The 27,288-nt window shown below is 44.5% G+C and overlaps 1 protein-coding gene and 1 long non-coding RNA gene across 2 annotated transcripts in view; one reads left to right on the forward strand and one right to left on the reverse strand.

Moving 5' to 3' along the window:
- The window catches only part of LOC138742232 (glypican-1-like), a 191,994-nt gene that overhangs the window by 143,629 nt on the left and 21,077 nt on the right, over positions 1–27,288 (forward strand). Inside the window, exons 4-6 of the mRNA XM_069896344.1 lie at positions 15,372–15,537; positions 17,047–17,177; positions 24,699–24,830. Of these exons, the coding sequence (XP_069752445.1) occupies positions 15,372–15,537; positions 17,047–17,177; positions 24,699–24,830 (429 nt within the window). The remainder of the gene's footprint in view (positions 1–15,371; positions 15,538–17,046; positions 17,178–24,698; positions 24,831–27,288) is intronic.
- Positions 591–26,664, reverse strand: LOC138742233 (uncharacterized). Its single transcript, XR_011344009.1, has 4 exons — positions 26,169–26,664; positions 9,650–9,866; positions 7,312–7,436; positions 591–1,583 (listed from the first exon to the last, which is right to left on the reverse strand). It is a non-coding gene; the product is annotated as an uncharacterized lncRNA (long non-coding RNA).

Genomic DNA, 27,288 nt, shown 5'->3' on the forward strand with positions numbered 1-27,288 from the left:
GTACCAAAAGATAGGAAACAAATGAGTAGATAATAAAATGTGCATATCTACATTAATAGTTACTTGTAAAAACTCCATCTAGTAATAAACTTAATGAATCCAACCCATTATTAGACTGTTGATATTAAAAGAAAAATCCCTGAAGGATTCAACTAATCTAATCCCCTCCCTCTAATCAAGGCGACATTTTTTTTTGTGGCGAAGAAAAAGAGATCAATAATGATGTGGAATCACTGGTGACCCCCGGAGAACAGACAAAGAATTACCAGAATGTATAATATTGACTTTTCCAATTATAAAAAAAAAGTTCTAAAGATGGGTCCCACAATTGTATAATTTATAATAATTAACTGGACTTTAATTCAGTCCCAATGGCTGGGATCAAAGAGATTGGGACTGAATTTAAGTCTAGTTAATTATTATAAATACATGCTATTAATCCACCATGAAAATAAAACCGTATATTAAAAAGCAGATCAAGAATCTTAGTATTAGAAATCGCAGAAAATCCAAAAGTCTTGGACTGAACAAAATGCCTAATTTGTAAATATCTAAAGAAATGCCTATTGGAAAGATTAAATTGGCCTGATAGTTGTTCGAAAGACGCAAAATTATTTAGAATAAAATGATCCTTAAAACTTTGAATACCTTTTCTATGCCATGCCTTGAAGCCTGCATCTAACAAAGAAGGTTGAAATAGACGATTATAATTGGATGAGCCAGTGAAAAAACCCTTAATTCCAAAGAATTTCCTGAACTGAGCCCAAATTCTCAACCTATTTTTGATCAACAGATTCTTTGTTAATTTGGAAAAGGAAACTGGTAAAGAGGATCCTAAAATTGCCAACATAGAAGTTTTCTTATAAACTGTAATTTCATTTCTACCTAGGAAGGGCGATTCATTGACTTATCCAAATATAATAATAAAAGTAAAATATGTATATTAATCACCCAATTGTACAATCGAAAATCTGGGAGTGAATATCCTCCATTTAATATAAGATAGGCTTTGTTTATACATGGTTTCTTCCCCTTGCCAAATACGCGCAGAATAGCTGAAAAAGGATTTGGGGATAAAAATTGGTAACGCTTGAAAATGGTACAACAATTTGGGTAAAATATTCATTTAATCAAGTTAATATGTCCCAAAATTGTAATAAATAAGGGAGACCAACCCAGTAATGATTGTTTAATCCTATAAAACAGCATCCAGAAAGTGCACTTACCATTGAATGAAATGTAATAAAGCAATCGTTCCTGGGTGATTGTATCCAGTTCAGCATTTATTTAGACACTTCTCATGTGAGTTTCCCATGTGTACTGGTTGCAAATTTTACATCAGATTTCTTCAATCCCAGTGCTTTGGATATTTGAGAGCATTGAGGGATGCAGTTGCAGAGGGAAGTACAGGGATACAGAGCTTGTTGACCACACTAAGGGAATAATGGTTTTAAAGGCTGAACTGTAGTGGATGAAGAGCAGCTGTATGTTGATCCAGAGCTGTCCTGGTGATGTAGGTTAATTGGGTGTAATTGGGCAGCGTGTTCTCGTGGGCCAAAAGGGCCTGTTACCGTGCTGTATGTCTATATTTAAAAATTAAAATATATATAATATCACATACAACCCTGCGATTTTTTCCCCCTTGTGGGCCAAGTAGTATTTCTATTTATCAGTAACTGTAAACTGTTCACAAGAAAGAGACAAATACAAAAGGGAAATATAAACTACAATATAGAAAACTATTCAGAACTGTTCCGGAACCTGGTGATATGAGTCTTGTGACTCCTATACCTCCTTCCAGATGACATCAGCAGGAACAGAGTGTGTCCTGGTTGTTAGAGATTGTTCCATGTAGATTTTAATGATGGTGGGAGAGTTTTGTCTGTATTGCACTGGGCTGCGCCTACTACCTTCTGCAGGATTCCCCACTCTGAAGTATTGGCACTCCTATGCCAGATCGTGATGCAGCCGGTCAGCACACTTTCCACCACATATCTGTAGAAGTTTGCCAAGGTTTCTAAACTTCCTCAAACTCTCGAGAAAGTAGAGGTGCTGTTGTGCTTTCTTCAAATGAAATTAGCATCTTGGGTCCAGGAAAGGGCCTCTGAGATAGTGGATCCCAGGTGGTTTGTACTGTGGATGCAGGTCACATGGGAAAGAGGAGGGCTGTGATAGGGTAGACTGAGTCTTGTGAGAGAGAGCAACTCCATGGGGTGACATAGTTGGCGTAGCGGCTAGCGCAATACCTTCACAGCGCCAGCGATCGGGACTGGAGTCAGAACCCCAGCAAGGAGTTTGTACATTCTCCCTGTGTCTGCGTGGGTTTTCCCACGGGGGCTCTGGTTTCCTCCCACTCTTTGATACATACCTGGGGTTGGGGGGGGGGGGGGGTGTAGATTAACTGGGTGTAAATTGGGCAGCACAGGGGTGAGGAGAGCAATTAAATGGGAGGACCAGGGTCATAACATGTGGATTGTACTTGTGTCTAATTACATTGACACAGCCAGGTAATACTGCTTGAGACAATACTGTTCAGACAACTGAGCAGTCAAGGGTTTCACCCTGCACAGAAATGTTCTCCAACTATGATACAACCAAATCCAGAAATCTTTTCTGAGCTCTATGCTGCCGGTTTGCTGAATTCTGATACAATTCTGATACAAAGTCTTGGCTTTGCACAAGCAATGTACCTTAGCCAGTTCAACAATGAATGTTGCAGAGCTCGGGAACTATGTTTCCAGCCATATGCCAGAGCTGCTTCGCTCATGGCAGGGAGCCAGTGGCTTCTGTGAACTTGCCTGGTCAAGTCCAATAAACTAGTCTGCACTCACTGTGGAAATACTTATCTGGCAGATGCCTTTCTAGATTATCTACATGCTGAGTAGGTCAACTCAAGGTGGACAAACCTTCCTGAAATGTGAGGGAACAAAGACCTTAATAAGGGAAAATACTATTGGTTTAAAAAAGCACAGTGCTAGAACAATTAAAGGCTTATAAATCCCAAAGCTTCCCAATCTGCAGGCAGACAGAAATAAACCAAAACACACTGATGGCATTGCTTGTCATCTTCCTAAATTCTGGAGATTACTGAACCATTCCGTTGGATTGGAGGGCAGCAAATGTAATAAAATAATTATTTGGATGCCTGCTGACAGTTTTTCATAACTTGAAGGGCTCAAGCCCGAAACGTCAGTTATGTAATTTTACCGTTGCTATATAAGGGACGCGGTTGGATCTGAGTTTCTCCAGCTTTGTGTTTTCACTTCGAGCTACGGTGTCTGCAGACTTCCATGTTTTACTTTGGATTTTCAGAATGCTTTTCCTAAGGTCTGACATAACAGTCATGGAGGAATAGAGTACAGAACAAGCCCTTCAGCACAACGTCCTTGGGCTGTTCCCATTTGCCTTCTAAACCCAAAGAAAGTTAGAGTATGGAGGTAGGAGAGAATGGATTGAATTCTACCAGTGGCATTCACATCCACAGTGATGAAGTGCTTTGAAAGACTGGTGTTGATGCATATCAGCTCCCGTCTGAGCAGTGACGTGGATCCATTCTGATTCACCTATCATAGCATCATGTCTATGATGGATGTCTTCTCACTGGCTCTACACAAAGCCCTGGAACACTTGGACAGCAAAGGTGCATGTATCAGTATGATCTTTATTGACTACAGGTCAGCATTTAACACCATCATCCCCTCAAAACTGATCAGCAAACTCCAAGACTTGGGACTCAACACCCCACTGTGTAATTGGATCCTGGATTTCCTAATCTCCAGATCACAGTCAGTCAGAATTGGTAAGAACTTCTCCTTCACAATCTCCATCAGTACTGGAGGACCACAGGGCTGTGTTCTTAGTCCTCTGCTCTGCTCTCTACATGTCTATGACCATGTGGTTCAGAATGACAACACCATCATCTACAAATTCACTGATGATACCACAGTAGTGGATTCTATATAAAGGGGCAATGAGTCAACTACAGGAGGGAGATTGAAAACTTAGTTGAATGGTGGACCAACAACAACCTCGCAGTAACATCACCAAAACCAAGGAGCTGATTGTTGACTTCAAGAAGGGAAAACTACAGGTGTGCAATCAGAGGTGGAGAGGGTGTGTACATTTAACTTCTTGGAGTTCACTATCTCAGAGGATCTTTCCTAGACCCAACACACCAATGACATTATGAAGAAAGCATGTCAATACCTCTACTTCCTCAGGAGTTTGTGGAGGTTTGGGATGACATCAGGAATCCTGGGAAATTTCTACAGAGGTGTGGTGGAAAGTGTGCTGACCAGCTGTATCATGGTTTGGTATGGGAACGCCAATACCCTTCAGTGGAAAGCCCTACAAAAAGTAGAGGACTCAGACCAGGACACCTCAGGAAAAATCCTCACCACCATCGAGAACATCTATAGGGAAAAAAAAGAGAGCAGCAGGATCCATACCACCAAACACATACTCTGTTCTCACTGCTGCCATCAGGAATGAGGTGTAGGTGCCCCAAGACTCGCACCACTAGGTTCAGAAACAGTTGCTACCCCTCCACCATCTGGCTCCTCAACAACAAACTCAATCAGGGACTCATCTAAGGACTCATACTTGTGCATTTATTAATTTTATTTTCTTTCTGTATTGCACATTCAGATTGTTTACATTAATTTATTTGTTTACATCTGTACATCGTGTAGTTTTTTTTTGCACGACCAATAAGTGGTCGTCTGCAGGAGAAGGAATTTCTGTGTTGTATGTCAGCTGATCTGACAATAAATCTGTTTGATAGAGTAGGAATAAATGGAGCTTTTCCAGGATGGCAGACAGCAACCAATAAGACGCTACAAAGACCTGTGCTTGGGTGTAAACTGTTCACAATGGTCTGAATAAGGGAATTGAGCATAATATTTTTGTCTGCTGATGACACAACACTTGGTCAGATTCTGCCTTATAAAAAAGGTGGAAAGAGGCTTCAAGGCAATTTAGCCAAAGTTGAGTGAGAGGTCAATTCCAGTATAACGTAGATAAATGTGAGATCATCCGCTCAGTGGGGAAAAAAAATGAAAGTCAGAGAATTCTTTAAATGCGGCTAGAGTGGAAAATGTGGCCGCACTAAGAAAGTTTAGCACCCTCGTACAGCAGTCACTCAGAGTACAGGTACAGCTGCGTAAGGTAAGAAGGCAAATGATATGTTGACCTTCACTGCAAAAGGTTCTAAGATCGGTGACCAGAGTCTAACCATGATTAGCAGGTGCTGTGACTTCCAAATAATATTCAAGACAGGGAAGACATGTGACCACCCACAATACACAATATTCCAGACAGGCAGGAAGGCCACGTGTTTCTCTGTGATCCACATATAACACATGGGTAGAAGATTGGCTGACTGACAGAAGGCAAGATTTGGGAGTAAAGGGAGTCTTTCGGCTGGTTGCCATTAACTAGTAGTTTTCTGCCAGGGGCAGAGTTGGGTCTGTTACATTTCATGCTGTATTTAAATTATTTAGGTAACAGAATTGATGGCTTTGTGGTCATGCTTTCAGATGGGATGGGCTAGAGAGAGTGGACGTGGAAAAGATGATTCCAGTCGTGAGAGAGTCTAGGACCAGAGACAATAGAGTCAGAATAAAAGGATGTCCCACCAGAACAGAGATGAGTAAACATTTATTCAGCCAGAGGGTGGTGAATCTGTGGAACTTGTTGCGACAAATGGCTGCAGAGGCCATGACATTTGGGTGTATTTAAACCAGATGTTGATCAATTCTTGATTAGTGAGGATGTCAAAGGTAATGGGGAGAGGGCAGAAGAACAGGATTGAGGAAAACTACATCAGCCATGATTTAAATTGTGGAGCAGATTTGATGGACTGAATGGCCATATTCTGTTCCCTTATCCTATACATCGTACTTTTAAATGTTTATTATTTTGTCTATTAACACCCCTCAGTTCTACCACTCACCTGCACACCAGGGGTAACTTACAGCAGACAATGAACCTCCCAACCTGTACAGCTCTGGGAATTGGTGGGAAGAAACGGAAATCCCCAGATTTTTCCCAGTCACTGGGAGAACGTGCAAACTCCATGCAGACAGGCAGGAGGTCAGGAGTGAGCCTGGGTCACTGAAGCAGTGTGTATAGCAGCTCTACAGAGTTATCATGTGACGTTGTTGAGTGGATGATATTGCCTGGGGCATTTTGTGGGCGAGAAACAGGCGCAGAAGATAAACCAGGGTACATTGGAGGCACTGATATTGAATCAGGATGAGATCATTATATGTTTTGGGAAAACACCAGAGACCCCAAGTCAATCCTTACCTCAGGCACTGTCTGTGTGGAGTTTGCTTGCTCTCCCTGAGACTGCATGGGTTAACCCTTGATGCACAGTTTCCTCCCTTATCCTAAAGATGAGCGTCGGTTGGTGAATTGGCTGCTGTAAATTGATTTGAGCGCATCAGTCAGTGATAGAACCTGGGAGAATACAGTGGCAGGAAGAAATGAAGGATAAAGGTAGGATTTCCATAAAGAGATTGTTGATGGTCAGTGTGGACTCAAATCGGAGGGACAGTCTCTGTGCTGTATAGATGACTCTTGAAACTGAAGGCAATTTTGTGGGTACTTCTGCCTAGACAGGAATGGAACTGAAGAGTGCAGTACCACTCAGCTGAGAGGCTTTGGAAAAGCTGATGTACTCAGCTGTGTTCCAAGTTCACCAAATCTGAGGCGTGGAACTCTTTTTTAAAAAACAATACAGCCTCTTCCAGTCCATGCCACTCAATTGTCATACCAACCCTACATGTCTTTGTAACCCAATGGGTTCACAGCACCTTCTGGGTGAAAATGGAAAGAGATGAGGATAGGCCCCTTACAGTTGGGAAGGTCAAGCTGGAAGATCCCCCTCCCCTCCCCCCCCTTTAAGGCAGCTATTCTGCAGTGTACTCAGCCATCGCAGGAGGCTCGAACTGCCGAGTTACTAGCTGCTGACAACCCAGGCTATGGGCTGAGAAGATGACACAGGCTAGCTGGGATGGACTCTGTTGAAGGAAACTCCACATGCCATGGGGAGAATGTACCATTTCCTTACAGACAGTCCCAGTTTCGAGCCCAATCTCTGAACATTGCACAAACCGCTACGCTGATCAGGTCATTCATAATCTCATTTCGTCATCATCATAAGAAAGTCATATAATTCCACAATCTATGATTTATTCCAGAGCTCGTCCAAGCTGCATTCGGTGTGGTTCACCACCCTATCTCCCTTCTAAATGCCAGCAAGTTAATCTTTCCCTTTGCAATAGGCTGCCACAGTTCTGGACTTACCACTTCACAAGTCTGCTGTCAATATCCAAGTGCCATTGAAGGTGCACCCCAGTTTCCTGTTATGGCACGCAGAGAGGCAACCCAGGTATGAGTTTTCTAACCCATGTGTTCAGCTTGGAAGATTCCTGGGTTGGAAGAATGTTGCAGTTTTCACCAAAGTTCAAGACAGCACAATATCAAAAGAGAAAATACTGAAAAATACTCTGCCGGTCAGGCAGTATCTTTGGGAAAAGACACAGTTACTGTTTCAGAACTGAGTCCCTTCATCAAAGTTATATTAAATTATTCAAGTATAGGAGTTTCAAATCTGATTCTCAGTTTCGACATGCTTAGCATTTTGCTTTATTTTCAGATTTCAAGCTCCTGCATTTTTATTTTCAATCACAGTTCAGGTACACAATCCTTTATCCGGACATCTAAAATCCGGAAAGCTCCAAAGATGACATTTTTTTCCTGGTGCTGGTACAGTGGAGGGAGAGAGGGAGACAGCAGCATGACTAGTTTGGGCGGGGAGGGGGGTGGGATGGGGGGGGTGGGAGAGAGGCAGCAACGTGACTCACCTGGGCGAGAGGGAGAGAGACACCAGCATGACTGGATGGGGGTGTATATGGCAACACAATTCGGGTGGGCTTAAATCTGGGGCAGCTAGCTTTTGTTCTGAAATCTGGAAAAATCCAAACTTCAGAACACAATGACATCCAAGGATTCGGGATAAAGGATTGTGTACCTGTTTCATGTATTGATCTCTGAGAAACAAAGGGAGTCTGACACTGATAGACAGTACAGCACAGAAACAAGCCCTTCGGCCATCTAGTCAGACCATAGCCCTCCCATCCGTGTGCCCGTCCAAGTGTTTCATAAATGTTAAAATTGAGCCCATATTGACCACTTCAGCTGGCGCGTCACTCCCCACTCCCCACCATTCTCTGCTTGAAAAAGTTCCCCCTAATGTTCCCTTGAAACATTTCCCATTTCCATCTTAACCCATGTAAACTAGTTCTTGTCTCACCCAACCTCATTGGAAAAGCCTCCTATCTATACTCCTCATAACTTTGTAAATCTGTATCAAATCTCCCCTCATTCTTCTACATTCCAGGGAATAAAGTCCTAAACTGTTAAACCTTTCCCTGTAATTCAGTTCCTCAAGTCCAAGCCCATCCTAGTAAATCTTCTCTGCAGCTTTCAATCTTACTGATATCTTGGTCCTGCAGTTTGGTGACCAAAACTGCACACAATATTCCTAATTGGGTCTCGCCGATGTCTGATACAGATTCTCGATAACATCCCAACTCCTTACTCAATACTTTGATAATGAGTGCGTCTGGAATGAGCTGGGTATGTTTGAGGTGAGGCCACAGGCTGCAACATTATGATCTGACTTTAAAGATGCTCCATGGTGATTCCAGTGGTTTAATTTGGAATATATATTTGGGAAGGAGTGTAAGACATAAAAGCTTGGATTTGTAAAACTCATTTGACGTAGACATAATATCCAAGCAGCTAAATGGAAACATACATCCAGTCAGAATAGTTTATTGTAGAAAAGATAGGCACTTGAACAATTATTTATCAAGTAAGACTATAAAGAGTTAAAGGAAAAAAATGAAGGTGGGTTTGAGGATTTGACTCTCTGAAGTATGAGCACAGGGGGCAGATGGGCCTAGAGATCATACAGTCTTCACAAGTATTACTTTGGCTCCAACTATCCAAGTGGAGACAGCAAAGGCTCCAGTTTTGGATAGTCACAGACAGGAGACTGGAAAGAAGTTTTTCACCTGCCCCTTGATCTTGGGAGCATAAGGTGTGAAATCTTTCTCTGTAATGAACAATGGCCCAGAAACATTGCAATGGAATCAATTTCCAGTTCAGCATAGCTTCATTGAAGAGAAATTATGCATGTATTAAATTCTCCAGTGTCCTGATTGAGTGAAAATTGTTAGGTTTTTTCGTATGTGCAGGAGAATTGAGTGTAATGCACATCAGAGTTCAGGTCCAAAATCTCCCCAGAATAACCCCGTGGGCTTGATTTGATCTCAGTGGTTTTCAGCAGGGCTGCCAATTTGCTCACCAAATTTGCCAGTGTGGTGGTGATGCCAACCAGTTCTCCCACTGAACCTTATTTGGTGAAGCATACAGACATAGGAACCAGAGCTGTTTCAGCTTCAGTTTGCAGTCTGCACTGAGCTCAATGCCTAGCCACTGCACATCAGGTCAGAGAACATGCACGCAGGACAGGATGGTTACTTTCAGAATCCCATGTTTTTGGGAAGCTTCCTCCCAAAGCTTTAACCATTGGATACAAAATAAATTAGTTAGGAAAAGGGTCCCAACCACAAACCTTGACTGTCTATTTCACTCCTTGGATGCTGTCTGACCCATTGAGTTCTTCCAGCTATTCGGTGTTTGTTTAACAATTAGGCTTTTGGTTCAATTAAAGAAGCTCTGTGTTGTTGTTTGCAATCAAACACATCCAAGATATTCTCCCATTAGCTCACCTACTCATCCTTTCAAAAGTACAGTGTGATAAGAACCTTTTGGCAGTCAAGGTTGTGCACCTGTGTGTGAAAGACATGCAAAGACAGATTTTAATGATCAGGTGTTACCACTTCCATACTTTTCCCCTGAAGCCAAGTGCGCTGTAAAAATCCTCCCACCTCCTGTTGAGAATATGCCTGGAAACAGAGTTAAAACAATTGCATGTCCATCCAACAAAGGAGTGCCTGTTATTGAGAAGACAGACCTGTCAGGTTACATCATAATAAATGAAAAGCAGATGTCTCCACGGATTAGTTGGTGCTATCTCAGATCACCTCTGGCTTATTTCCCTCACTATTCTATTATTAGAAGAGTGTGGCAGAAGAAGGAGTGGGAGTATTTGACGGAGTTTTATGCCTCCATTGTTCTGGGCAGATTATCACCTTGGTTTGGTCGTCAAAACCTTTACCTCTGCAGCAGAAGTTTGAGAAGCCCTATACTAAGAACCTGAGCTCGCATTCGTTCAGTGCAGGGTTGAAAGGTGAGGGACTTGTTTTGCTGGGGGTGTTCTTTCTCAGTGAATTTTGATACTCAGGTCTTTACTGGCTGTTCAGGTGGAAGTAAAACATAAAAATGTAAAAAAGAGTGCTCCAAGGTGTCCCACTCAGCTGAATGCAACAGTGCAGACTAACCGGTCATTATCTTTTTGCTGTGTGTGCTTTGTGCCAATCCAAATTAATAGCAATGACTACTCCAAGTTCAAGTTTATTATTGTCTTATCATTGATACAACCTGATGAAACATCGTTTCTCCACACCACGTTGTACATACATCTAAACACAGTACACAGCATATAATAAACATGTATACATAAAGAAATAATTTAAAAGAAATATTTGAAATGTAAAGATGATTTACTTGGTTAAAGGACACTGTTCATCAATCTCACAGTCTGGGAAGCTATTTCCCAGCCTGGCAGTCCTGATTTTGCTGCTTCTGTACTACCTCTTGATGGTAGTGGGCCAAAGATCCTGTGTGCTGGAGGTAAAGGGTCCTCAATCATTCCTTGAGCCCTATTTAAGCAACAGTCACAGAAAATGTCACCGATAGAGGAAGGGGAAATCTCAATAATCTTTTCGACCGTTTTGGCGATCCTCTTTGCAGTTACCAGACCCTGCCATGATGCAGCCAGACGGGATGCTTTCCATGGTCCATGGTAAAAAGTTGTCACAATGTTGGGGGGTGGGGGGTGGCTTTGCCCTCCTCAACCTCCTCAGGAAGAGTAGGCGCTGCTTCGCGTTCCGGGTCCACAATAGGTCATCCTTTATGTGAACACAACACTCTCGTGACAGAGCCGCTGACATGAAAGGAGCATTGCCTGTACACACAGAGACAGGCTCCTCTGCTTCATCACCAGAATTCAATCGGTCACCTAATTGAGTTGAGACCGTGACAGAGGCAGTTAAGTTGGAATGTGGCTGCAGTTAAAGTGGAGAGAAGTTCTAAAAAGGGCAGTTGCATCTCCAGCAGGAGCCAGGGTGGCACTGGTGAATTCGGGGGTGGGGGGGAGGGGATGGCAGGATAAGGCTGGCTCCAAAAAAATAAATTCTACGCAAACATGTTAAAAAATAAAGAAATGTAAACAGTACACAAATGTAAACAAACTGACTGTGAAATAAAGAGAAAATATTAAAAATCAATAAAGTGCGAATGAGTCCCTGATTGAGTTTGTCCTTGAGGAGTCTGATGGGGAAGGGTAGCACCTGTACCTGAACCTGGTGGTGCGAGTCTTTCCTGATGGCAACAGCAAGAACAGAGCGTTTGCTGGGTCTTTGATGATTGCTGCTGGCCTCCGACGGCAGCGTTCCCTGCAGATGTTCTCAAAAGTGGGGAGCAAATCTGCAGAATTTTGCCAAGGTCATACAAAACCTCCGCAGACTCCTGAGAAAGTAGAGGCGCTGACATGCATTCTTCACGATGCCATTAATATGATGGGTCCAGGACAGCTGCTCTGAGATAGTGACTCCTGGAAATTTAAAGGTGCTGACTGTACAAAAGCTTATGCAGAGAAGAATATGAAATGAACACCTTCAGGCAGCACCACTGAGTTCCTCTGGCAGTTTGTTCTTTTCTCAATGAAATACTTGTCCTGAATATGTATTGTTTGGCTTTATGTGTCTTATGTCTGGTTGTGTGCCTTCATGTTTTGCACCGAGGACCAGAGAACACTGTTTCGTCAAGTTTATTTGTTCAATCGGATGATAAGAAACTTGACTACATATTACAGAACAACCAGACAAACAATTGTTACTTCGAACCATGGAGCACACCCAGACATGCACAATACACAGCGCATAATAATCACAGATATACATAAAGATATAACGTTAAATACAAGTAACTATTTGGTAAAAATGGACTCGGTTGCAGGATACTGATTATCAATCTCATGGGAAGAAGTTATTTCCTAGCCCAACAGTCTGATTTTGATGCTCCTGAACATTCCACCTGATTGATGGTAGTGGGTAAAAGATACTATGTGCTGGATGGAAAGGGTTGTCTCTAATTCTTTGAATCCTTTTTGTCAAAACCCCCATGAAATGTGTTGATCATCTCTGCTGTTGTGGCTGAGTGTTGCGGACTGACACATTCCAATGCACAGGAGCTCGGTGTAGCCACTGCAAAGGCTTGATGGGATAAAGGCTACAGCATAAGACCCTCCCAGCACTGCACCGGAGCTCCTTGCAAAACTTTCTGAACTTTATGGTCATGGAACACAATTAAAAATTGACCGACATTTGGCCTCTGGAGTGTGACTAGTGGGGCATGAAAGGACTGTATTACTTATTTCCAAAACTTTACGAATAGTTGTTGAAGGATTGAAAGAATACGGTCAGTGGAAAACCCAACTTGTGCTGATTAAATATCGACGACCTTGTCCCTCTTCAAAGGGGCAGGGAGTCACGAATGAGACAATGAGTTAATTATGAGCAAGACTTTAAGAAGTCTGGAGGGCGTCAACTATTGCTGCATCTGGTTGGAATTTAGTTGCTGAGGACTGCAATCTAAGTTTGATCTAATGAGTTGATTAATCCTAAAGAAAACTCCTCGCATGATAAAAATAACTTTAGAGATATGGAAATGAATGGGAATATTTTCTTTAACATGTGGCTCATTGCCAAGGACCTTGAATAGGTGCCAGAGCTGAAGGTTGAGAGAGAATTGGCTGTGCTGAGAGATCTTGCTTGTTGAACACTAAATGCATTCAGGTCAGTCATTGGAGAGGGTGCACACAATTTTCCACCTCTGATTGCATTGGACAAAACTAGCCAGTGTTCTGAGACTCATCAAGCTGTGCAGCGTGGGAAAAGACCCTTCAACCCCACCTATCCATGATTGCCCTTTTTGCCCATCTGAGCAAGTCCCATATGCCGGCCCACATCTCTCTTGTATCCAGCAGCTGAGAGAAGAGGATGGAATTTTGACTTAAAAAAATATAGTTTGTTATGGGAATTTTATCCCATCTTCGGATAGTGTCGTTGAGAAAAAAAATGAAGTGAGTAATAAGGACAGCAGAATGCGATGCGCCGGCATTTGGTCAATGGTGACCCCAGTGTGCGTGTGGTTTAGGTTGGCCTGGGAGTTGACCTGAGTTGCTGGGGATCCAACTGGGACAAAATTTTGACAAAGCCTGAGTGGCCCCTTCCAATGAAATGATGATGTTTATTGTCATGCACATTGTACACAATGTAGAATTGCACCAAAATTCTCACAAGCTGCAGCCAAACTGGTACTTTCTAAAAAAAAACAGTTAGCAAGAAACTGCAGATGCTGAAGTCGAGAAACATGTTGGAGAAATTCAGCAGGTCTTGCAGCACCTTCAAGAAGCAAAAGGTAACCAATGTTTCAGGCCTCCACCCTTCATCAGGTATAAGCAAAACCAGACGGGTGTGACAGATTATGTTGTGTTTGTATTGCATATAGTTATGTTTTTGGGTGATATATTGGGGCAGGGTTTTTAGTGTTGGTCACATACAAACACTTTAAAACATATCTTATTTAAAATATTAGAATTCTGCTCATGCTAGACATGTCAGGGCCAAGAGCCTTTGCAAAAGCTTTGGAGGGTGCTCAAAAGTCTTCACCAATGGATTTTTGTTTACAAAAAGGCAACAGATGAAATAACTTGTCAGAGCCACAGACTGACTGGAGTGGAACTTGCTGTTCTAAGAGGGTCGTGTGGTTTTGCAAGCAGAGAGAGTAAAACAGTTTTTTTCTCAGAGGGAGAGACAGAGATCAGTTCTGCAGTTTTACAGTCAGCAGCAGCAGCTGGGGCTGGAACAGGACAAGCTGGCAAGCTTGTGGAAAACCCCATTTGGAAGATGGGTTGTGAATGCTTAGTTCAGCCTGGTCAAAGCCCTTGTGGTTCATAAGAGGAGAGGACTGGCTGTCTAATGTTTCACTTGAAATAAGAGAAACAATGAGGAACTCTGTGGTGACCTGAAAGAAAGAGGTTATCATCTGGGGAACCATGATGGGGAAAGTTTCTTTGGCAAGATACTGAAATGGCTGAATAAAAAGGAATTAGTTGTGGGTGTCCAGCGAACAACAAATCTCTCTCTGAAAACTGACAAGAACCTTCCTGAGCGGTAACCATTTACCATTCAAGCACCAAAGCCTAGTGAACTTGGAGGAATGAAAAGTGAGATTGGACTGTGAATCAAAGAACTCTTATGAACTTACACACACACACACACACACACACACACACGCACTAATATGCATGCGCTAAGAATTAGAAGAGGGTTAAGTTAGGTTAGTTGAGTTAATGTGTGATTCTGTTTTCATGTTTAAAGATAATTAAAAGCAACTTTTGTTTAAGTAACCATTTGTCGGTGAATATCTACTGCTACTGGGCTTTGGGGTCCTCTGGGCTCATAACACAGTCAACCCACCAACCAGACAGCATTAATACCGACTTCTCCATTTTCCATTAACCTCCTTCCATATCTTTCTCTTTCTCCATCCCTTTCCCCCAACTCCACCCCCCTTCCCTTCCCTCTCCTATCAGAGAGCTACCCTCTCCCCTATCACTTCTCTGCTTTTTTCTCTTCTACCCCCCCTCTCCCATATCCACATATGATCTCTTACCTGTTGGCCCGTGCTCCTTCCCCAACCCTTCCTTCCTCCTCCTCTCTCCTTCCCGCCCCTCCACCCCCTCCCCCCCTTTTTGTTCATGCATCTGCCTGGTTTTGGTCATACCTTGCCCGTTGGTTCCCCTTTCCTTTCTATGAATGCTGCATGACCTGCTCAGCCCCTCCAGCACATTTGAGAATTACATCCATTGATTATTGAATTAAAAAGAGACAATAAATACAGAAATGTAGATAGGTAAATCCTTCAAATGCACGCCATTCTCCAAGGAAGTGGCACTTCGGCTCCCAATGGATAAATTGCAGGCAGTGGGATTTTACTGCCAAGTGGTTCTATCACAATAATCAAGGTTGCACTAACTTTTTGCACCATCTCCGCCTTCCCTTCCCACCTTCCTCACCACCCCACATCCAACCTCTCTACGCTAACAGGTGCCTCCAAGCCCTGAGTGTGCCCGAGCCATGATGAGACTGATGTATTGCCCTCACTGTCGGAGCATGGCCAGTGTGAAACCCTGCAACAATTACTGCCTCAACATCCTGAAGGGCTGCTTAGCGAATCAGGCAGACCTGGACAGTGAATGGAGGAACCTAGTCGGTAAGATTCACAGCGGTGAGAGCTTCATGTGTGTACGGAACACTCGGCAAATGGCGATTCCTAAAAGGGAGGGGGGGGTTTAATCTTCGTCCCTCTTAATCATCTGGGGATCTTGCAGCGTTTGTGAATTTTCTTGATTGGCAGACGTATTGGCAGAAAGTCCTTTTCCTGGGTCAAGAGGGTCGTCCCATGAAGGGCAAAATAAATTAGATCTGTATTCCTCAGAGTTTCAGGGACTGAGAAGTGAACTTATTGAACACACAAAATCCCTCGGGAATAGATGATGAGATATTTTCACTAGTGGGAGAATTCGAACAAGGAAATTGGCCGTGGTCATTTAAAACTGAGACGCACAAGAACATCTTCAAATGGAGGGTGGTAAATCTCAGGAATTCTCTACCCCAGAGTGCTCTAGAAGTTGGGTAAATTTTTGAAAGATTAAACTTGCAGCACATTTGCCTTCATGAGACAGAATATCGAGTATAGAAGTTGGAAGGTCAGATGACAGTTGTGAAAGATGTTGGTGAGGCCTCATTTGTGTTCAGTTTTGCTGCAGGAAAAATGTCAACCTGGATAGGGAGTAGAGAAGATTTACAAGGATGTTGCCAGGACATGGCGGGGGGGGGGGGGGGGTGGGTTCTGAGCTTGAGGGAGAGGTTCAGCAGGCTGGGGCATTTATTCCATGGATCGTAAGAGGATGAGGGATGATTTCATAGTTGTGCACAAATTCATGAGAGGATTAGATCGGGTGAAGGCAGAGAGTCTTTTGCCCAGAGTCGGGGAATTGGTAACTACTGGACAAGGGTTTCAAGTGAGGGGGGGAGATTTAGCAGGAGGGGTAATTTTTTTTTTTACATAGTGGGCGGTGGGCCTATTTGCACCCTGACAAGGAACTGAGGGCTATGGGGAACTGTTAACAGTAGAGGAGATAGACGAGGCCTGAGGGCAGATTAATCATGATCACACTGAATGGTGGGTCATACTTGAGGGGCCATATAGTCTACCCCTGTACTTATGCTATTACCAGAGTTTATGAAAGATTATTCTCTACCAAGGGGAAAGCCAGGACAGATGAAAGTGGATCTGAACAAAGAGGATGAAGATATAGGCTGGGGGGGGAGGGGGGGGGGGGGCTACAGCCTGACAGTGTGAAGGAGCTATATTAAGCTCTTGGAAAGATTTTAGGAAAGTTAATTGCCAGCACAGCTATGGCAGCTGAAATCCACACTGGTCAAACAACAGGAAAGTATATTGAGAATATATTGCTTTTAACACTGAAAATGTTCCAAGGCAATAATCAGGCAAAATTCAATGCTGAGTCAAATATCAGATCCCAGGAAGCTAGACCGAGAGCCCAGGCTTGAAGCTGGAGGCTGGAGGCTTTCGAGGAAGAGAAGGAGGTAGAGAAGCAAAGGGATATAAAGAGGGACTTTCCAGTTGTGGTGTGGTGGAATTACTGTTGAGGAGGGATGTCCTCAGTCACCCTTTGTGTTTTGCTTGATGTTCCAGACTCCATGCTTCAGGTGGCCGACAAGTTTAATGGTCCGTCAAACATGGAGTCGCTGGTTGATACAATTAATTTGAAGATCTCCGAAGCAATACAAACTATGCACGATAACAGGGCCCACATCTCTTCAAAGGTAAGGATCATTGGGAAGAAGAGTATTTGTTGGGCAGTTGACTTCCCCCATCACCATTTCCAGCTATGTCTGTTCTCCCCATGTCTGCGTGGGTTTCCTCCAGGTGATCTGGTTTCCTCCCACCCTTCAAAACGTACAGGGGGTTGTAGGTTAATTGGATGAAATTGGGCAGCACGGGTTTGTGGACCAGAAGGACTTGGTACCATGCTGTATGTCTACATTTAAATTTAACTGTAGGGGTGGGGAGGAAGTTAATGGAGGAGGGGAGTGTGGGTGGGGGAATAGGTTACTAGGAAAGTTATTGGGGATGGTATTGCTTTGTAAGCTGGCATAGAATTAATGGGGCAAATAGCCTCCTTCAGTGTTGTAAGGAAATATGAAACATGCTCTAATCTATTACTTGGGGAAGAGTTGTTGAATGGTCAAAGTTAGTTGGATCAAATGTACACAGAGATGGATCTTGTTTTGGAGGTGAAGTAATAAATCAAAGATAAATCTGGCACAATGATCACTCTTCTCTACGACCTCCACAATGAATTGCCCATTTGTAATAAACACCGAGTGACGAAGCCATATAGCATTGAACCAACTTGACCACGGCAGCCAAAATGTCCCACCCACACTAGTCCCACCTGCCTGGTTTGGCCCATATCCCTCCATGCTATGGGTCATCCGATCCACGCTGCTGCCTAAATTGTTTTTTTACGTATTGTAATAGCACCTACCTCAACCACCTTCTCCAGCAGCCCATTCGACAAACCACCACTATATGTGTAAAAAGTTACCCTCAGGTTCCTCCCTTTAGTCTCTCCCCAACCCCTCTGGTTTTCAATTCTTCTACTTTGAGCAAAACGCCCTCTGCATTTTAGTGAACAGGAAGGTTTTCAATCCTTGCAGAGGGATCTGGATCAGCTAGTTTGCAAAAAGGCAGGTGAAATTTAATGCAGAGGTGAGGTGCACTTTGGAAGGACAAATCATGATCGGACATACACTGTAAATAGTAGGGCAGTGAGGAATGGAGTAGAACAGAAGTATCTGGGAATAGAAATACATAATTCCCTGAAAGTGGCATCATCGGTAGATAACGTTGCAAAGAGAGCTTTTGGCACATTGACCTTCATTAATCAAAGTACAGAGTGGTGGAGTTGGGATGTTATGGTGAAGTTGTATAAGGCATTGGTGAGGCCAAATTTGGAATATTGGGTGCAGTTTTGGGTCACCCAACTACAGAAAGGAAATCAATTGCATTGAAAGAATGCAAATGAGATTTACTAGGATGTTGCCTGGACTTCAGGAACTGAGTTACAGGTTAGAACTTTATTCCCTGGAGTGTAAAAGAATGAGGGGAGATTTGATAGAGGTATTTAATATTATAGAACACTACAGCACAGTATAGGCCCCTCAGCCCTTCATGTTGTGCTGACCCATATATTCCTTCCTAAAAAAAGTACTAAAACCTCCCTACCACATAACCCTCTATTTTTCTTTCATCCATGTGTCTGTCCGAGTCTTTTAAATGCCCCCAGTGTTTCAGTCTCCACCACCATCCCAGACAAGACATTCCAGGCACCCACAACTCTCCGTGTAAACAACTCACCCCTGATGTCTCCCCTAAACTTCCCTCCCTTCACTCTGTACATATGTCCTCTGTGTTTGGTGATCCTTCCCTGGGAAACAGGCACTGGCTGCCCACCCTATCCATGCCTCTCATAATCTTGTAGACCTCTCATCCTTCTACACTCCAAAGAGTAAAATCCCAGCTCCACTAACCTTGCCTCATAAGACTGGCAACATCCTGGTAAATCTCCTCTGCACCCTCTCAATAGCTTCCACATCTTTCCTATAATGAGGTGACCAGAACTGAACACAATACTTACTAAAGATTTGTAGAGTGGCACCATGACTGAATCCAATCCCTCTATTAATGAATCCAGCATCCTTTAGACCTTCTTAACTATCCTATCAAACTGCGTGGCGACCTTGAAATCCATCTGGCACTTTTGCAGGTATAGTCATCAGGATAGAGTAAATGGAAGCAGGTTTTTTCCACTGAGGCTAGGTGAGATAAAAATGAAAGGACATTGGTTAAGGGTGAAAAAGGCAAAGTCTAAAGGCGACATGAGAAGGAACTGCATCACTCAGAGAGTGGTGGGAGTGTGGTACAAACTTCCAGCTCAAGCCGTTCAACCTTGAACATCTTCAAAGTTTGAACCACTTGCACATTTAATTTTGATAGGTAAGAAAAATTTGGAAGGATCCATAGATGGGAGGAGAATGGAGGGGTACGATCCAGGTGAAGGTCTGTGGGGACAGCAGAAAAATGGTTCAACAAGAATAGAAGGGAGGCAGGGCCTGCTTCTATGTTGTAGTGTTTGATGGTCTATTCACCCAATCTCCTCTCTGAGATTGCCCTTCATCCTCCTGCATTCCAAGCACTGTTGTGCTCTGAGCCCACATTGAATTGGAGAGGCCCCAGGTCTCCTGGCTGACGTCATGGATTGCTGTGTTCTAACCTCTGCTCTGTGGCACGATCTCCTTCCCTGGTGCCTTGTGTTTTTGCCTTCCCAGTTCCTAGTACAGGGCCTGGCATTGCAAGGAATTGTAACTGTGCTGGAGATTTAGGATGAAAATGGACCTGAGGAGAGCAGAGAGTGAATTCCCTGCGCTCCTGCAGGGTCCAACTGCCCAGTCCAGCTGCTATCAGCTCTGTACAGGCTTTAAATGGCCTGCAAACTGAGCCGATGGTGGTTTTATTTTAAAACTTCTGCAACTGTGGGGTCTGCTGGCGAAGCCACTGATCGGCAGCAGCCACGAGGGGTTACAGACTCTGGGGAAGCAGAGGACTGCTGTAGGGCACCAGAAAACATGAAGCACCACCCATTTGAGAAGGAGAAGCAGAAGAGATCACCAAGATAGGACCAGTGAGGGGATCTGAGACTGAAGAACACACATCGATGGCGGGCTGTTGGCGACTCAGGGCGAGGAATTGGTGACTGTGGTCAAGGGACTCAGGCTGTGGACTGCTAGCGACCGCAGTCAAGACTGGCTGAAGAGGCACCAGCTATCGGAACCAGGACGCTAGAGGGTGCTGAAAGGTTCCCGATTGTGTTTGAGGTACTGATCTGGAGCTCGGGCTGCTGATGGTTTGGACTGTGGGGGCTGCAGGAGTGCATGGCACTCTACATCTCAGGGGGGACTGTCTTTTGCTTCTCTTTCTCTGACTGTAAGAGGCGCTTCAGGCATTTCTGCCGATGATGAATCTGTCTGCCTTTCAGCAGACGAAAACAAATTGTGTGTAATGTTTCTCTGTCTTTATTACTTGACAATAAATTGAATCTTGATTCTCAGCCACACATACCCAACTTCTTCTGCTTTACCAGAGAATGAACATCAAGATGAGAAAGGCTGGCCTTTAGATACTGGAGATCAGAGATCATACAGGATTGCTGACAATGCTCCCATCACATTTCCTCAACAATCCATTGTTTTTGTAATCTATGTATGATTCTCAATTGACTTTATCTCTCAATCTTCTTCAATGAGGTGAATTTCTTCAGTCCACCCCAAACATCTCCCAGCCTCGTGATGTCTCCACTGAACCTGCTTTACTCATTCTGAATCTATTACAACCTCTCTGTTCTGTGAGGATTAACACTGGAGGGTAATTCTCAAGGTGCGGAGAAAGATGTTGAAGGTAACCTCGAGAGTGGCTGCATTGGGCCAGGTTGGTGCATTGAGAATGGAACGTCCATACATGCCATTGTCATCTGCTGACTTTACACCAAATTACCAAAGCGTGCTCCTAGCTCAGGAGACCTATGCTTTCTGTTGGAAATCTCGCCTTTCAACGGTGACTTAAACCCAACTGTTCTAAGTTAAGGAACCAGAAAGGTATTGCTTGTGTTTTGCAACGATACATTGGACTGTCGAGCTTTATTACTTCAGTCCTGGCCTTGGCCTCTTGAACATCACCAATTTAATTTCACCTGCTCAGACCTGCCCTCTGAAATTTCCCTCTGCTTCTCCAGGTTTTTTGCCCCCTTCCGATGCCATCCTACAGCCCCAATTTCTAGAACACAATTTTGATATGGGCAAGTGATCAAGGTCTCATTTACTATGATTAACATTCCTGTCAAGTGCCTTGAATATTTGTTAATGGTGCTACACATAAATGTGAGTAATGTTGCCTCTAGTAAAATGACAGTGCAGAGTGACATTAAGTGTTCCCTTGATTCTGAGTAGAAGTGTGGAAGAGGCTCCTTTATCCTGCAAGCTGCACTAATGGAAAAGCCTGCAAATAAGGCTCACATTTTGACTTGCACTGGACCTATTGTACAGGAGGCCAGTCGCATAAAGCAGTTTGACCAGTTGGATTCGCAGTCTCGCAAAAATGCCCACCCTTTGAAGGAAGTGCTGAGATTTAGATGTTTGCCATCATTTTTCTGATGTTCCCCTGCCCTGTATGGATAGCCTGTTGTTAAACCCTTCCTTCATAGACTTGTAGAGCCACACTTCAGGCCTCTGTGTCTCGGCTGCCTCTCTATATCAATCCTGTTCACCAGCACTTTTGGCTTGTAGCCTTTTAACCTTGGGGGATTCTTAAATGTCGTCTGAGTCTCTTACTCCACAGCCACCTCAGGCAGTATTTTCCAAAGTCCATTCACCCCGAGAACCCAGTAAATATATTACCCCACTATTGTAAAACTTGTTTCAGACTCTTCTGCTGTGGTGAAAAGGGTAACAATGTTCATGCCCTTTCTTGGTGCCACTTCTACAAGTCAATTTTGGCACTTATTATCCATGAAATCAAGTTCAAGAACTCTGAGCTAATGTCACAACTATTTAAGACCATGGTCTCCTTAGACCCTATTATTATAGGCCTCAGAACACCCTGTTCGCAAGGCACCAGCCTTCACATTCAGAAGCAACAAACAGGTGAGAGTGTAGATGTTTTTGCGCTCTCCCTGAAAGGGCTATCCAGGGACTGTGCCTGCGCTGCCTCACAGCTGAAGCCCACAATGAGTTATAAAATTGATATGCCATAAGCAAGGACCAGACATATCATATCATTTCATTAACAGAAGAAGCCACCGCTACTGACCAGTGGGATAAGTTGCACCATCTGTTATACCAGTAGGGTGGAGCCAATCTACAATCATAACCAATATCAAGCAGTCAGCATAATACATCTCTACACTTGGTTAGACCCCACTTAGAATACTATGTCTGGTCACCTCACTACAGGCACGATGGAGAGAGTGCAGAGGGGATTTACAAGAACGTTGTCTGGATTGGCGAGCATGCCTTATGAGGATAGGTTGAGCGAACTTGGTCTTTTCTCTTTGGAGGATGAGGGCGGGGGGGTGACCTGATTGAGGCTTAAAAGATGAGGAAAGGTATTGATCATGTGGGTGGTCAGTGGCTTTGTCCACCGGCTGAAATGGCTAACATGAAGAGGTGTAGATTTATGGCGCTTGGGGGGTGGGGGGGAGATGAATGCGATATGGTTTCACACAAATGATGGCAGTTGCATGGAGCGGGCTGCCAACAACGGTCATGGAGGTGAACAAAAGGATCCTTTAAGAGTTGTTAGTGTAGGTTATTAGGTCAGCACAACACTGTGGGCCGAAGGGTCTGGGGCGTTCTTTAGATTTCTAGGTTTTATGTTCAACAGATGGATTATGTTGTTAATCTTCAAAATAATGTCACTGCACATTACTATCAGGTCAACTTGGATCAGTGTGAGGAGATGCATTTTAGAGGAACAAACCAGAAGGCTGAGTACAGGGTTAATGGTTGTTTATTTAAGAGTGTGGATGACCTTGTGGTTTAAATCCATACATCCCTCAAGGTCACCGTACGGTTTGATAGGATAGTTAAGAAGGCCTGTGGGACGCTGGGGTTCATTAATAAGGAGACTGAGTTCAGGAGAAGAAAAGTCATGTTGGGTAATACCACATTTTTCTCACGAGTGCCCCTTAGCTAGGATGTGGATCTGCAAGGACACCAACGTGGATCAAAAGAGGGGTCAGGGTAGCAATAGAGTGGATCCAGCAATCCCTGAAGAGAGTAGAGGCAGATCTGTCAGTAGAACTGGACTCCTGAAGGGGAGCTGGGATTAGGGTGCGAGGTACAGTGAGAATTCGGGAATGAATTTCAGACATCTGCATAAAGCCATCACAGCAAATTCCATTCGACCAAAGTAAAGATAAAAAAGCTTCAAAAACACAGGGAAAGGAAACTAAAGTCCATTTCACATCAGGCTTCTGCCTGGAGGCTGACTACAAGAGAAGATCGAAAACTTAAAACTTGCCTTTCAGACAGCAGGCCTAAAAGGCTGCTCCTGCATCCCATTCATATCTAGAGGCCCCTCGTAGCACCCGCCAGAGCCGATGGAGGTGGGACGACTGATGCCGTAACTCCACCCATCATAAAAATGCAGCAGAGCATCTTCCCTACCCATAATCCCCCACGCACCTGGAACTTCTCTGTGTTTTCCAGAACAGTTCCATTTGCGTGGGTAGGGAAGACAGCCATTGCTCAGCCGCATTTTGAACCGCAGAGAGTGGCCCCGTGAGACTGTCACAGCCCACACAGGCTGCCCCCTGGCAGCTCCTGACAGCCCCCGCTGCCCCGATGCCTCCCACCTGCCACCTCTACCCCGCCAGCTCCTGCCTGCCACCTCTACCTTGAGGGGGTCATGGAGGGAGAGGGGTGAGCAGGGAGATGGGTCACGGGCTGACATCGTCATCAGCCCACCCCTAACCAGCCGCTTGCAGCGGGTGTACATTCAGGTCAGCCGCCAGAGCGCAGCAGTCTGCTGATTATCCTTCCCTGGGAAGGGTTGGAATCGGTGCCCCAGAGCCGGCCATGTCGCATTCAGAAAGCCACGTCTTTAGCCATAAGGACGAAGAACCTCCACCTTAATAGACAGGTGTTTTCCCTGCTTGAAGGTGCCATAAAAAGATAAATTGGGTGGCATGGACTCGTGGGAGCCAAAATGGCTGTCTGTCAAAATTAAGATTATGGACTTGCAAGAATATTGCTGGGACATGAGGAACTAAGTTTCATGAAAATGTTAAACAGTTTAAGACTTGATTCCCTGGAGCATAGAAGAATGAAGGGAGATTTCACAGAGGGGTAGAAATACAAGAAATGAAGGGAGGCTTTATCCACTGAGATGAGGTAAGAGGAGAACTGAAGGGCATGCATTAAGGGGGAAAGGCAATATGTTTAAAGGGAACATGAGGGGAACTTGGTCACAAAGAGAGTGGTGGGAGAATGGAATGAGCTGCCAGCTGAAGTGAATACAAGCTCAATTTTAACATTTAAGAAAAAAATTGGACAGATACATGGATTGGAGGGGTATGGAGGAATATGGTTTGGTACAGGTCGATGGGACTGGGTAGACTAATAGCTTGGCACAGACTACAAGGGCCCACTTCTGAGCTGTAGGGTTCCCTGGTACCAAGTCCATTCAGATGCTGGCAGAATATGTTTGACGGTTTGCTTCTTCTCCAGGTACTGCAGGGGTGTGGTAACCTCAAATCTGTGTCCAAAGGCTCATTGGAGGATGAATCGAGAAGGCGTGCAAAGCCGTATGGCACTGATGAGAGGATGGTCGGTGTAGTCACTCTGCCCATGGACAGATTGGTGAGTGTGGGGAAGTTCCAGCCTTAAGATTCACATTGAAGTGTTTTCCTGCTTATCATTTGTTAAAGGGAGAGGAAGTCCAAGGAAGTGAGGGAACATGGCAATGCACAAGCCAATTATGCAGGATTCACAAGTGACTGCAAATGACTGCTTATCACTCTCCAGCAGCTGTCTTTTCCATCACCCTCCTACCACCCCCCCCACCCCCGAATCTGGCTCCATCTACCCCCTTTTTCTCTCCATTTTTGTCCTCTGTCTGGCATGAATCACTCACCTGCCTTCTAACTCCACCCCCTCGGTCTCCCCCTCCTGGCTCCTGCCTGTCATCCTTCATCTCTCCCCAGTCGACCAATCACATATTGTCCCCTGTTTTACTCTCCCCCTTTCTTTTACAGCAGCTCTCTTCCCCCTCCACAGCACACACACACACACACACCCACCCACACACCCCCCCACCTGCACACACACACGCACACACATTAACACACACACCCCCCCACCCACACAACCCCCACCTGCACACACACACGCACACACACACTCCATACACACACATTAACACACACACACCCCCCACCCACACAAACACACTCCACACACACACACACACAAACACATACATACCCACACACACATACACACACTCCATACACACACATTAACACACACATACCCACCCACACACCCCCCCACCCACACAAATACACTCCACACACACACACACACACACACACACACACTCCACACACACACATTAACACAAACACACCCACCCACACATCCCCCACCTGCACACACACACACACTCCATACACACACAGTAACACACACATACCCATACACACACCCACCCACATACCCCCCACCCACATACCCCCCACCCGCACACACACCAAACACACACATACCCACACACACCCCCCCCCCACCCGCACACACACACACACACACACCACCACCACCACACACACACACACACACCCCCAGGCACACACACACACACACACACGCTCCATACACACACATATCCACACACACCCCTCACGTGCATGCACACACTACACACTCCACACACACACACACACTCACACTCCACACTCCACACACACACACACACACACACACACACACACACCCCACATGCCACACATACACACCCACCCACACTCACATTCAAACTGACACACAGAAATACATAATAATCACATAGACTGTATACATAAAGATATAAATTTAAATAAATAAATAAATATAATTTTCGGGGGAGGTGATTTGCTCAGTACAAGATACTCTTCATCAATCTCACAGCCTGCGGGTAGAAGCTATTTCCCAGCCTACCAGTCCGGATTTTGATGCTCCTGTACCTCCTTCCTGATGACATTGGGGCAAAGATGGTACTGGGTGGAAACGGTCCTCAATACTTCTTTTAGCTCTATTTCAACAATGCTCCCGGCGAATGTTTTTCCATCCGCAAATGCTGCCTCATCCGTTGAGCTGATCCAGCCACTCAGCTTTTGGTGCCACTTATGAAAGCTCCCCTTTCTTTCCTCAGTCTTTCATCAGCGCCAGCAGGTCAAGTCATTGGGTTTATATCCGTCTGGTTGCAAGGTGATAATAAACTTAACTTGAATATTTAAAGTGGAATTTGATAAGTTCTTGGTTAGTAATAGCATCAAAGATTATGGCCAGAAGGCAGTAAAATGGGGTTGAATGGATAAATACATCACCCATGACTGGAATGGCAGAGCAGACTCGATGGGCTGAATGGTCTAGCATTGGTCCCACATCTAATAGTTTTAATAGGGGTATAATAATACTGCATATTGGTTCCACATAAACCGCCACTGCTTCAAGTAACGAAACAAGGAGATTAAGACACTAATCAGCTGTTGAGGCCATTGTGATGGTAATGATGTAACAACTGCCAGAAAATGGGCTCCCTGTATCGTCCCAATGCCACACTACATCACTCAACACTCTACAATGCTACAAAGCCAGATCGCTGGATCAGCTGTGCCAAATGACACTCCCAGAATCCCTACCACATTGCTAATACTCCTTGGATCACGTATTTCTGTTCGGCCCAAGAGAATTGATTACGTTGCTGATCCCAGGGCTTTAATCCATCGTTGCTGCTGCTATCTGAAATGTGGAGACTCTAAGGCATTGCACACAGTTTCTTTTGTTAAAAACTGGCTTCTTAACTTATTTATACACAGCTTTCTCAATTTGGTATTTACACTATGGATATCTGACACATTGCCATTGGTGTCCAGGTCCTGGTTGTGTCTGCTGTAGGCCTGAGAGATCATGGACTTTACAAGCTCTCTCCAGGGACACCTGGGCACAGATGTATCCTCAAAAGAGGAGAAGGTATTTGGTGCGGGAAGAACCCTTGACAGACCACTGTCTTGACTTGCAAATGACCATCATTCACAGCCGCAGGATCAGACCACAA

This window comes from Narcine bancroftii, chromosome 9, assembly GCF_036971445.1.
Source record: "Narcine bancroftii isolate sNarBan1 chromosome 9, sNarBan1.hap1, whole genome shotgun sequence".
NCBI lineage: Eukaryota > Metazoa > Chordata > Chondrichthyes > Torpediniformes > Narcinidae > Narcine > Narcine bancroftii.